The 13,616-nt window shown below is 35.1% G+C and overlaps 1 protein-coding gene across 1 annotated transcript in view; it reads left to right on the top strand.

The window, feature by feature from the left end:
- The window catches only part of LOC149778437 (tRNA 2'-phosphotransferase 1-like), a 36,341-nt gene extending 26,231 nt beyond the window's left edge, over positions 1-10,110 (top strand). The window contains exons 4-7 of the mRNA XM_089939269.1: positions 3,053-3,116; positions 5,311-5,367; positions 6,292-6,399; positions 7,381-10,110. Coding sequence (XP_089795395.1) covers positions 3,053-3,116; positions 5,311-5,367; positions 6,292-6,399; positions 7,381-7,412 — 261 coding nt within the window. The 3' untranslated portion in view covers positions 7,413-10,110. The remainder of the gene's footprint in view (positions 1-3,052; positions 3,117-5,310; positions 5,368-6,291; positions 6,400-7,380) is intronic.
- The last annotated feature ends 3,506 nt before the right edge of the window (positions 10,111-13,616 follow it).

Raw genomic sequence — 13,616 nt, 5'->3', positions numbered from 1 at the left:
TGCTGTCATCTGTGAAGCGAAGGCTGGTGATTGTTTTGTTGACAGTGTCCTCATGGTCTGGTAAGGCATCCTGCATGATGCTTTCCAGGAAAATGTTGAAGAGCATAGGTGACAGTATACATCCCTGTCTGACTCTAAATGTTGTTTGAAACCAATCTCCTCTGCTGCCATTGATAAGGACAACACTGGTGGCTTTGTCATAGAAGTGCTCAACAATCTGCACCAGGTTTGAGCTGATGTTTTACTTTCTCATAGCTTCCCATAATGCTGCATGCCATACCCTGTCCAAGGCCTTCTTGAAATCTATAAAAACATGGTATAGATTTTGCTGATGCTGAAGATATTTCTTGCTAAGGAGTCTGAGAGTGAAGATTTGTTTTGTGGTGCTCGTTCCTGCTCAGAAGCCTGCCTGCTCTTCAGCAATAATTTTCTCTGCTTGAGACTTTAGTCTGTTGAGAATTATCTTCAGCATGACTTTGCTTGGGTGACTGATCAGACCGATGGTTCTGTGATTTTGGCATAACTGTAGGTTTTCTTTCTTGAGGTGCGTGATGACCAAAAACTGATCATAGTCCATGCGGTGGGCCATTCTCCTGTCTGTCATATCTTCTTGCAAATTGTTGTTAGCACTGTGACTATCTAATTTCTCCACCTGTTGGAATGAGCTCTGATAGTATGTTGTCAACACCTGCTGATTTTCCTGACCTTAGTGACCTAAGGTGCTGTCCATTTAGTACGTAACATGAAGGGGGGGTAACCCAAATGCATACGCTTGCGTATGGGGGGGGGACTACTGATAATGTACGTACACATAGGAAACTGGGTGGGCGGGTGAAACCTCAATAATAATTTGTCTAATATGTAACCTGTTCGACAGGGTTCATTCGGTGTTTGAATTTTAGCGGACACTAGACAAACTGTTTCAAGATACGCAGCTTATTTCTTTGATGCAGCCAGACATTCAACATCGGTGGACTATCTGTTTTATTAAACACGTTAATATTATTAATCCTTTATGGTTTCTGCATGGATTAAATATAGGCCATTCTATAGAATTGGGGTTGGGGGTGTATCAAGTGTACATAAGCAGGTGGGGTGTGTGTAAAAAGTATGCATGTGTACATGGAGGGGTCAAGCTTTGCCAGATTTTTGCATATGTACTAAATGGATGGCCCCTATCTGCAGTCTCAACTTCTTCACAAAGAATGAGGTTGTCATTAATTCCTTCTGCCTGAGGGTAGTTTATTACTGTTTGGATTTCTTTGAGTATTATGATTATACAGTTCTGAGCAGCATTCTGTCCTTCTCTTGATCTTCTGTGAGGCATTTTCCTGATTTGTCTTGGATGGTGGGAGTTTTCCATTGTTGCATGGTTGTGAGATCTTTCACCAGTTGATATGCCTTCTTCTTGTTGTTTCTGCTCAGACTTTTTTCAATTTCATAGCATTGTCTTTCTATCCAGCACTTCTTTGCTTTCTCATTTTCTGCCCATGTTGTTTATATATCTGTATTTTTTAGCTCCTTATGATCTCTTTTTCCCTTGTTCAGGTCTCTTCTTTTGTCACATAGTTCAAGGACATCTGTTGTGACCCAAGATTTCATTGATGATGTTTTCCAAAGATCTTGTTGGCTGTGCCAGTCACAGCTGTGTTGAAAATGGTTGTTAAAGACCATGTTAAAGTTGGTGTCTTGGATGCCTAGGGTTATCAGAGGTGCAAATTTACCACCAAACATTGCTTGGGAGGCTTCTGCAACTTTTTGATCTTTGAATATTTCTAGGTCAAATCTGATTCTTGGTTGGTTAGGCTCTTTGATCATTTTCAGATGGAAGCAAAATATTGTGATTAATAAACAATGATCCCTTCTGATATCTGCTCTTGGGAAAATTCATGTTCTGGTGATATTCAATCCTGTGTTGAATCATCTTTTCACCAAGATTTAGTCTAAACTGGTTGTGATGTTGTCCATCTGGACTGTGCCAGGTCCATCTTTTAGATGCTCTGTGGGGGCCAAACATGTAGGATAGCACAAGATCGTAGGTAGTAAACTCCAAGAACCTGAGTCCTCTTCATTTGTTTCTGCCTTGCAGATGGGTCCACAAATGCTTTTCTAGTTTGTGAGTCAACTCCCATTTTTGCATTCCAGCCATTCTCCTTGTACAAACAAAATATCCTTCTTGGGTGAGTTGTCAATGACATCTCACAGTTGATAGAAATTCTTCAGTTATGGTCATCGCAGTAAGATGTGGGTACATAGGCCTGTATGATTGTGATGTTGAAAGGAGCCCCACCTTAGGTGGATGATAATAAACCTATTTCAGATTGGGCAGCATCCCATAATGCTGTTCACAGTGCCCTTGTGGGCAAGAAATCCAATGCCATGATTGTGTCTGTTCCCTTTTCTGCTGAAGTAGAGCTTATGTCCTTCATCTGTTGCTGAAGTAGAGCTCATGTCCTTCATCTGTTGTTATTTCGCAAAAGTTGTTCAAATGCACTTTGCAGAAACCAATAATGTTTCAGTCATATCTTTCCAACTCATGTGTAAGTTCTTTCAACTTTCCCATAGCCGTCAATGTTCTAATATTCCATATACCGATGATGATGTTGTCTCTCCCACAGATCTTGGTAGTGGGGGATTATTTTATATTCAGTTATAATATGTTGTACATGGATATCTTTGTTTAATTTTATATAAGATGACAACTTGGTGAATAATTATTTGGCTAATGGAGTCATTCTCTACAATAGAGCATTATTATTATTATTATTATTATTATTATTGAATCATCAGGATAAAAGCAGAATTATAAACAATCACTGTTATCTGGCAAGTGTGAAACATAATGAACTCTCGTGGGTAATAAATCTAGCTAATGGGCACCTAGATGATTGATGTTTTGTAGTTCATACAAATTCTCTTGATTTACAACTGCAAAATTATTTAAATGATGTTAAAACATTTATAAAATGGTCCACTCATTATTGAAGAAATTGTTAACTGAATCAATGAGAATCCCTGGCACATGTTGCTAAAGAGTATTTGTTTACTGCAGGGCCTGTCCAGGATGAATAGGGACCACATTCACTTTTGTGAAGCAGAGACAGATGTGACAAGTGGTATGTAAACACTTTTAAGGAAAATTAGATTTCACATTGATGATCACCGCCATTGATGGCAGACCATTGCAGTGAAAAAAACATTTCTCACTTAACTCGGCAATAAAGTCATCAAATGTATCCAGTTATCCTATCCATGCAGCTTTCCACGTTCTCTGGATTTTTTGGAGTTCTATTACTTCAACATCAAGGACAGAAATATTGTATTTATCAAATTAATTGAAGAAATTACCATATTACATCTCAAAAGTAATGAAAATAGCAACAATTTTATAAATAGCTGTTTTAGAAAAGAGAAAGCTTTGCCTTGTGCCATTTCCTTGGAAGGAAAGAAACAGAAGTTGTGATTAGAAATGGACCTCTCAACTACACACTCAGATCCAAGAAGAGCCGATTCATCCCCCATACATTGTCTGTACAGTTATTGCCATAATTTTCTTTATTGCTTTTACAGTCACTATACTTTGTTTGCATTGGTTTTATTTACTTTCACATTTGTATCAGATTGCTGTCCCCTGCCTATTCACAAATGTGTCTGCATTTACACCTGACCTTTTGTTGTGCCTTTGTTTTCAGTGTAAAACTTCAAAATAAAGGATGAAACTTGGTATGATAGTACATCATCATTAGCAGGTGTGTCACATACCTTATTGTAGTCCCATCTTCAAGGTCATGATCAGTGCACAATATTTAAAGTTTCCCTTGCACTTTCCTTCTGCTCTATTAGTTTCAAGTTATCTGACATCAAGGGATATTTATGTTATATTTAAATATCATCATGAGAAGTGCTTTGTGCGCCATTATATCAGGAGTCCAGTCATTCAAGGTTAAGGTCAGAACAAAATATTATGAATTTTCCCTCACACTTTTGAATCTACTCTATCACTTGAAAGCTGTTTAAGTTTGGTATACATATACATTAGAAGACAGATCTCATACCACATGGGAGAGGGTATTTCCAAGATGATGGCTAAATACTTTTAGTTTTCTGTCACATTTTCCACTCTGATGTTGGTGATTACAAAATAAAACGTGCTATTCCTATTTGTCATCATTAGATGGTGTGTTGTGTACCAATCAGGGAATCATATGTTAAAGTTCAAGGTCACAAGTAAATATTTTTAGTTGTCCATCACACTTTCCATTCTGGTCTAAAATGTCAGAGATGTTAGAGATTAAGGGTTGAAATCTCGTAAACTTATTTATCATCTTTAGAATGTGTCTCATAATAAGTTAGTGGTTTAGGTCATACAATAGTATTTAAATTTCCTTTCTGCTTTATTTCAGGCTTCAGGGATGGGACTCAGTATACTTGTTTACCATCATTCGAAAGTGTACTGTGTACCATATTTGGTGTCATATCTTCAGGATATGGTCATGGGCCAATATTTTAAGTTCTCCATCACATTTTCCTTTTCTCTCTCTAATGATAGATGAAATATGGGAGATTTATACCTCATCATACAAAATTGGTGGCATTATTTTAAAGATAAAGCTCATTGATCAAGAATTTAAGTTTTTCTATATCCTTTTGTTCGCATTCTATAGCATCTGTGATCAAGGGATGAAACCTGCTGTCATCTTCAAAATTGGGGTCCTGTGTTCAGTGTCACAGACCAATATTTTAGGTATCAGTAACAGTTTTCCTTCCACTCTGTAACTTCTGAACTAAGAGAAAGGAATTAAATTTGATATGCTTGCATATTGTCACTAGAACATGAGATGAGTTACATAATTGTGTTCCTATCTTAAGGCTTAATGTCAAAGGTGTTGTTTTGCTTTTTATCCTAAAAGCTGTTTAAGGTTCAGGGATAAACCTTGGTATGTTTGTGCTTGTCTGTTTGACAACAGGTCACGTATTACATTGTTTTTTCTTCATGACAAAGTGACTGGCCCATTTCTTCCCTTAATCTTCACTTTTACTCTACCTGCTTTTTAGACAGTCATGAAACTTAGTTACATGCCTAGTAACTCTTTTGCTCTATCACAAAAGTCAGATCCAGGTTTCGTCATTGTATACTTGTGGGGACCTCATCATGCTCAGTGGGGTACAAAATTCAATGAAAATTGTCTGTATAAGTACTACCTTACTTCTTTACATGCATGTTGTGATTTGTAAATTGTTTAATTTTATCTCTTGGATATTTCAGCTAGGGAAAACATATGATACCAGTATAAATTGATTTTCTTTTAGGATTTCCAAAAGGATGTGATGTTGTCATCAGCATTGACCTACAAAAAGCACTTAATGGTTTGTACAACCCTTTTATTTAAAATGAAACTATGCATGTATTTATGAACATTTTTCTCTCTCATTGGTTCACTCAACATGAAATGTGACTGACACTGTACACTGGGATTATTTTTTTTTTATAAATTGTGATATTTTCTGTAATATACTTTAAAAGAGGGAGACAAAAGTATTTCAGTTTTATTTTTTTAATCAAAACAATTTGTCTTTCAGAAATTCATCTTTGAAATTTCTAATTTATCTGATTGAATAACTTGGACTTTTTTAAAGTAAAAAACTTTCTCTTTCTTATTAGAATCACAAAATGGTAGTTCTAAGAGGAAAAAGTAAATGGACAAGTACAAAGAAAAAGTATCATTAATTGGAGTGAAGTAAATGCAAGTATTTGCTGCATATTTAGCTGTTTTACAAGTAATATGCAAACTTACAGGAAACCACATTCTCTTCAATGAATAACCTACTTTTACCACTGAAAAACCTAATATTGCTAATTAGAAATCTGTAATTGTTATATTTGAGGAACAAAGTATGCATGCCAGTGTTCAGAAGTAAGTGTATTTTATGTACATCCCTTGAGTGCGCTAAGTAACAAGTATTGTATAAACTCGCTTATAAGTCAAGTCCAACTGCAAACAATAAAGACCCTGATCTGCCGTCATTTAATATGTGGGCAGATCAGGATCAATGTTGTTTTTTCTACTTATTATCCCAAACAAACTGCACAGAACCAGATTTCTGGTATATTATGTGGCAGATCATGTCTGTATAGTTTGGGTTAGACTTATAAGAGAATATAATGGTACTTGCTATATATTTCAAAGTTTATGTTTTGATAAAAAAAATTGTAAAACAGAGGAAACTGAATTTTGCTGAATACAACCTTATGAATAAAAGATGTGGACTCTCAGTTATGTTTTATTTCAGATGGAATAAAGTTTTTCCAATCAAAAAACGAAGTAATACTGAGCCCTGGAAATGTAAATGGCGTCATCCCAACAAAGTACTTCAGGGATGTGTACAAAAGACACACAGGTATGATCCCCATGTATTTTCTGTCCTTCACAAATAATAAGATTGACATCAGAATGTGGAAAATTGATTTATTGTTCTGGTCAAAACAAGAAACATTGGAAACCTATTTACCATGAATTGTGAATAATCCAAGCTCTGTCCAAATATGTTATTTGTCTCTGATCTGACAGAAAAGTGTCAGTCACAAAGTTTGTTCAGTATATATATATGGACAACTTCTCAGAAAGGTTTCATCTTAAAAGAAATTGAAAATTTCATAAACACTGTGAAAAGTACAAAATTTTCACATGCTAGAAGGAAGTTTCTTTGAGTTTGAAATACATAAAATTGAAAAATACTTTGAAAAGAAGCCAACCGCTCTGGTGGCCTTGTGGTTAGAGCATCTTCCTCAGATGTGGGAGGTCGTGGGTTCGATCCCCGGCCGATTCATACCAAAGACTTACAAAATTGGTACTAACAGCTGTCTCACTTGGCGCTCAGCATTAAGAGGTTAGTGTTAGGAATGGTCGGCCTGGTGCCAGGATAATGTGACTGGGTGGGACATCATGCTACATGTCTGTGGCATGATGCCCCAGTGCTAGACATCACTATAAACTGCAACACTGCAACAATCGTAGCGACATGACTGAAAAATTGTTAAAGCTATGTTAAAAATCCAAATCACATCAAACATCACATATCAAAAGAAGCCTATATATTGGCAATTGGCAATGAGATCATCTATTTTCTGTCATGGAAGCCACATATCTATAATATAGGTCTTTTCAATAAGTTAATAATTTCCTTTAGATAGGGGGTGCTGTCATCAATTAATCAACTTCCAGGGGATACTTTTATTGACTTTGATTATATAGTGTTACAATGAACAGTTTAAACGATGATGCTGTGGAAAGGTGTAAAATCCAGGAACTTAAACCTTACCTGAGACAACATACATTGAATGTTAGCAGGAAATTACTAATTACTTTCTCTTTTTAACAGGTGAGCGATTGCCATTTGAAAGAAGTGTTTGATGTTGATTCCAGCAGCAATGAAAAGAAATCAAAGATGGGAATATTTTATAATCTGTTATTTATTTTATATGCATGTTATTGATTCTGACAGACGTGATCTGAACTGCATGTTTTTCATTCTACTCATTTACAGCTAATTTCATTAATGACAATGGTCTTAAACTAAGTAACAGAAAAGAGTGAACAACATGTTTAGTAAAATCAGACAAAATGTTTATTTCCCTATTATACAAAGTGAAAATTTAAAAAGGACTTTTGAATTAAATCCCAAATAGTCTTAAAAGTTCCACCACAAATCCAAAAGTATACAGTGCTCCAAAATGATTTCCAGTGGTATTCTGAATGAATTTCAAACATGAATGTGCTGATGTACCAATAGTCATGAATAGCATGATGTGCTAACAATCTTGATGTATCCAGAATTCCTTGAATGAATTTACAATTATCCCAAAAGTATGATATAGTCCAAAAAGGATCAATCAGCACTTTGTAATTCCAATGAATAATTGAAATAAATGAATCCTCCTAAATTTTAACTGAACACAGCTAAAGGACTGATTCCATTGCATATATTAAGATATAAATAAATAATTCTGATGTAAACAACCTTTATATAAAAATCAAAGACACAATATGAGACCAGGATGAGGGTCGAAAGTTCATTTCCAGAACATTCTAAAGTGTAAACAAGGTCAGGTCTTTTACTAAACTTTTAGCACAGTCATGTAAATGAAAATCTGCCATGGGATATATTGTTTTCTCCATATGGAAGCTTGCATCAAGGATGGGTCTATATGCAGAATTAAAGGTTTGATAATGAGTATTTAGAAATCTAAAGTTGTTTCATAGCTTAACTATGGGAGCTGAATTAGTACTGCAGATTCATTAGGACTCACATCACTAACTTTTGGAAAAATGGGTGCCAGTCTAGATATGCATGAAGATATAGTATACTTGGGTTTGGCTGGCCGTGATTGGTTGATAATGAAAAGTATGATTTTGGTTAATAGAATCTTTTGAGAGTTTATCCTATTTGTAACTGAATTATAGAGACAATGTTCTATTGACAAAATTTAAGTCTCTGGCAGACACTACATTGGATCATTCATGTCTGAAATTAGCACCTGATTCTTTAGATGTATAATTCAAAACACATGTTCACACATGTAGATAAAAAAATGCTGCAGTTTATATGGTTTCCTCTGCACAGAAGCTTGCATCAAGGATGTATACTTAGAGATATACATTTGATCATGAACATTTAGATATCGAAAGTTATTGAAATTTCAAGGATGGGTCTATAAAGAGAAATATATATTTGATTTTGAGCATATGGAAATTTACTATTAAAGTAACTGTATTTTTAATATTATGGTGTTTTCATAGGGTGGTGGCTTGTTTGTATGGTGAGTCCAGAAGACTGGTCAGATGTCGATGCAGCTAAGTGTGTAATTGAAAGAGTAGCATACGAACAAACGAATGAATGAATGAATGAATGAAAACAACTTGTTTCCACAAGAAAGAGTTCTAATATTGGGGTCAGTTTTAAGTTAAAAAGTCTTTTAACTCGAGCCCAGGTTTGAAAATGTGCTTAACAGCTAAATAAAATCACATGACTAATGCCTGTATGAGTTGCATGACATTCACACTGTACAGACTACATTCATTTCTTTTGCAATCGCCATGACTACTTGTTAAGACTCTAGGTCTTAAAAATATATAATAAACCAACAATATAAGCAAAATCGAATAAATCAACAAATGATTTTTTTTCCTACAATACAGAAATGAAAATTCAAGAGACATTTTAAATAGTTTGAATTCTAAATAATCCTAAATGTCCTATCACAAGTCCAAAAATTTATAATGTTCTGAATGACTTTCAATAGGCTCGAATGTCTTGATATAACACAATGATGCAATCCAGAATGACTTGAAATGAATTCACAGAAATTATAAGTAATGTCTTGATCAAACACAATGATTCACTCAGAATGACTTGAAATGAATTCACAGAAATCAGAAGTAATGTCTTGATATAACACAATGATGCAATCCAGAATGTCTTGAATTCACAGAAATCAGAAGTAATGTCTTGATATAACACAATGATGCAATCCAGACTGTCTTGAATTCACAGAAATCAGAAGTAATGTCTTGATATAACACAATGATGCAATCCAGACTGTCTTGAATTCACAGAAATCAGAAGTAATGTCTTGATATAACACAATGATGCAATCCAGACTGTCTTGAATTCACAGAAATCAGAAGTAATGTCTTGATATAATACAATGATGCAATCCAGAATGTCTTTAAACAAATTCATAGAAATCATAAGTATTGTCTTGATGTAACACAATGGTGCAAAAATCCAGAATGACTAGAAATGGATGCATTGAAATTAGAAGTAATGTCTTGATTAAAACACAATGATTCAATCCAGAATGACTTGAAATGAATTCACAGAAATTAGAAGTAATGTCTTGATATAACACAATGATGCAATCCAGAATGTCTTGAATTCACAGAAATCAGAAATAATGTCTTGATATAACACACTGGTGCAATCCAGAATGACTTGAAATGAATTCACAGAAATCAGAAGTAATGTCTTGATATAACACAATAATGCAATCCAGACTGTCTTTAAATAAATTCACAGAAATCACAAAAATAAAAACAATAACAACAAGAATTTTGTTTCCTGTTTAAGTCCGTCACTTGCTCCAAATATCATTTTAAATCCAATTTTAAGTAATTGCTGAATAGCTGGACTTCAGTGTATTGTGGTTTTCCTCCAGAGAGCGACTGTTGACTGTCAAGCAACTGCAAAAACACTACAATTACATGTTCCAGAGTAATAGTTGCAGAAAAGTCATGGTGATTTAAAAATTATCATGCAAATATCCTGATCAAATACTAGTCAGGTAAAAATGCTATAAAATTTCTTTCCAACATGCCTCCAGGAACTCTACCAACATTAAATCGTGTGTAAAACTCCTTGGTTATGCTGCTTAACAGTGACTAAATCACAATCCATTGGATTCCCAGTGGTTTGCGCGTAATCCTAAATCGGTAGGACATTGAGGCCATGAAAGATACAATTGAGAAAACGTACATTTGGAGGTTTTGAGAAACATCGAATATCCTGTATATTAAGTTAATCATAACAGTAAGTTTGAGCAACTCAATCCTGTCATTGCTGTTAATGTGCTTGTTTGAATAAAGGCCTGCAACCAATTCGACTATCCTTATACACACAAAACAAAGATTCATGCAGTGGCTTACTATTGATTTGTTAGTGTTTCATGATCAGGAGTCTCAGTATTATATGAGCGGATTAAAGATTTTCCCCAAATGGTATACAGGCACAGTAAGTATGAGGAATGCATATATATAGCACCCAGCAGTTGCTCAATGACCAAGACTTTTACTGCAGTTGAATCAGACAAAAACCACTGCATATAGTCAAGCCAGAACTTGGCAAGAACGTTTTGAAATTTATCATAGTGCAACAATAAATGAACGTTCCATATGCCATCTACACAGACATTGAATGATTCAGCATTCCCTTGAGAACCCAATGTTCCAATGACGTTCAGTCTAACTGGCATAAGTAGCTGAAGATGTCCCATGTGGGTTTTGCAACGTTGTGGTCAGGTGCTACGGAGAGACTGAGACACCAATATTGTATCGTTGCAAGGACTCGGATGGGGTGTTTCTTAAATCATTCGAGGTTGCACTGAAATGGATCTGACCAATTCTCATAGCCCGCAGACATGATAATAACCCATGATAACACACACGAGCTTTCCATGGCTACTTTTTCTGAATCTGTGGTCCTTTAGGACTGATGCTATAGTTCGTGATCATTGCCATATCATTGGCCGTTCAGATGAGTCACACACAGTGCATGCAATCTACAGCTGTGAATTTACCCAAGTAAAACAAAAATCACTGTGGTGCTTCATAACCTGCATCATGGTCACTTGGTCATGCAAGGAGTCGCAACTGCATTTAAAGCGTTGATAAACATTATTCCCAGCAACATGGAAAAATGCATGATGTTTCGACAAGGACAACTGCAGTTCATTGACTCACTGTGGTTTCTTAATTCCAGCATTGACAAACCAATTAGCAATCTTGCATCAAAAGTTACAAGCTCAGCCTGCTAATTCCTAATTATTACTTGATCGGATAGGAAAAGTATCATGAAATTCATCTTTCACCTGTTGAAAAGTTCTATTTGTCATTAACATGTGAAAACATTTCCGCCGATGACACCGAACTTGCCCATAAAGTATGGTTGAAATTTCATTGTAAAACTATGGGTGACTATTACATATTGTATTCGAGCACATATGTGCTTCTACTCATGGATGTTTTCGACATGTTTCATATTACAGCTATGTATATTTATTGCCGTGATCTTAAACATTACACTTCATCGCCGGGGATGGCCTGGGATGATTTGCTATCTAAAGGAAAAATTGAGCTGGAACTGTTGACTGCTATTGAACCTTGAAAAGAGCAACAGAGAGGGTGAACAGACCTTTTGCTGAAACGTCATTTTGAAAATTAAGACCTCATATGAAGAAAACAAAAATATAAGGTCACTAATGCTAAACCAAAGCTCCTAACTTACTGAGAGTTTCTCTAATTGGGTTAGTTTATTTATTATTTTGTCTTTTTCGTTTGTGTTTTTCTAAATTTGTTTGTGCATTTCTGTTTACCCACCGGAAATTTCATTGAAGTCGCACCCTCTCTGCTGCTTTAATTAAATCATTATTATATCAATAATGACCCCATCAATGGAGTTTTATACAGCTAGGTTAACTAGAGAATGATTAGAAGCAATTAAGAAATTTCTTCCTGTTCATGATTCTGTTAGATGAAAACTACAAGAACGTCAAGAATCTCAAGTTGAATTTGTAGAAGGTTCAGAACAATTGCTTAAACCAATTGTCGAACCAACAAAGAAAATTGTTACAGCAGCTGAGGTAACTAAAAACACTCTTGAAACATTACCTGTAGATATTGTTGGCCGTTTTCAAGTATCTCAACCACCACCCCAGCAACCTCTTCAACCACAACCTGAAGTTCATCCTGAACCTTTACCAAGAATCAAAACTAAAATCATGGATAAATTTATGCCTGAAGGTATTGCCGCTATCAAAGACCCAACACAAATACTTGATATTACCATGTTTGGATATTATGAAAGAGATAAGTATGTAAAACCTGAGTATGTTAATACTCTAAAAGCTGCTGATTGGAGAAGATATATATATATCGTGTCGCTACTAATATTCCGCGAATCCAATCTATGGAAGATATTTAAATTTTGAGGTCTTTGAGAATAAAGTAGATGAGTATATTAAAGAAGAAGAAAAAAAACAAGATAGAAGACAAATGGAAAAAAGAAATGAAGCAGCAACTTAAAAAAGTAAAAGTAGAAAGATCACCCTTAAGATTATGGAAGGAAAAAGTGGATGAAACAATAATTGAGGAAGAAGGAACAGCCCAAAGTGGTTTTTCTACTCAAGGAAGTGGTTTTATTGCTTGTCCTAACAATGTTCTTTCGAACGTAGATATATTAGAAATTCTGATTGGAGGAAAACATGCAGGAAATAATTCTCCAGAAATTATTAATGAAATATCTGATATTTGTCGAAGATTATTTACAGGAGGTGTTATGGATAGTAATATTTATCATTCTCTCATTAATGAAATTGTTGATGATTATCACAGTGACTAAACAAAACAACTAATTAATCAGCATGTAATTTAAAAATGACTATACACACTGCTCAACATGGGCCTGTAATAGTTAGGGTAGTAAACTCACGATTACCAACTTACAAAGCGATTTATGGAAATGCACTCGGTGATGTTGTTCAAGGTTTATTCATAAGGATAACCCCAAAAGCAATACCAATTGCAAAACAACTAGGAATGAAATCTATTGATTTTGTTAATGAAATAATTCCTAGCACAGTTGGTAATGTTGCTGGTAAAGCATTCTCAGCAATCAAGGACAGACTAGCACGATTATTTCAACAAAAACCACAGCCAGTAAAATTACCCAGCACTGAAGTTATGCCTGTAATTGTCAGTAAAATAATAAATCAAGCTGCAAATCAAAAACTAACAGAGCTGGCTAATATACCCCACTCAGAGAAAGAAAAAATATAATGGCAA

This window comes from Sinohyriopsis cumingii, chromosome 17 (assembly GCF_028554795.1).
Source record: "Sinohyriopsis cumingii isolate HCF-2022 chromosome 17, ASM2855479v2, whole genome shotgun sequence".
NCBI lineage: Eukaryota > Metazoa > Mollusca > Bivalvia > Unionida > Unionidae > Sinohyriopsis > Sinohyriopsis cumingii.
The sequence above is the reverse complement of the archived record's forward strand: the minus strand, read 5'-3'. Positions and strand labels throughout refer to the sequence as shown.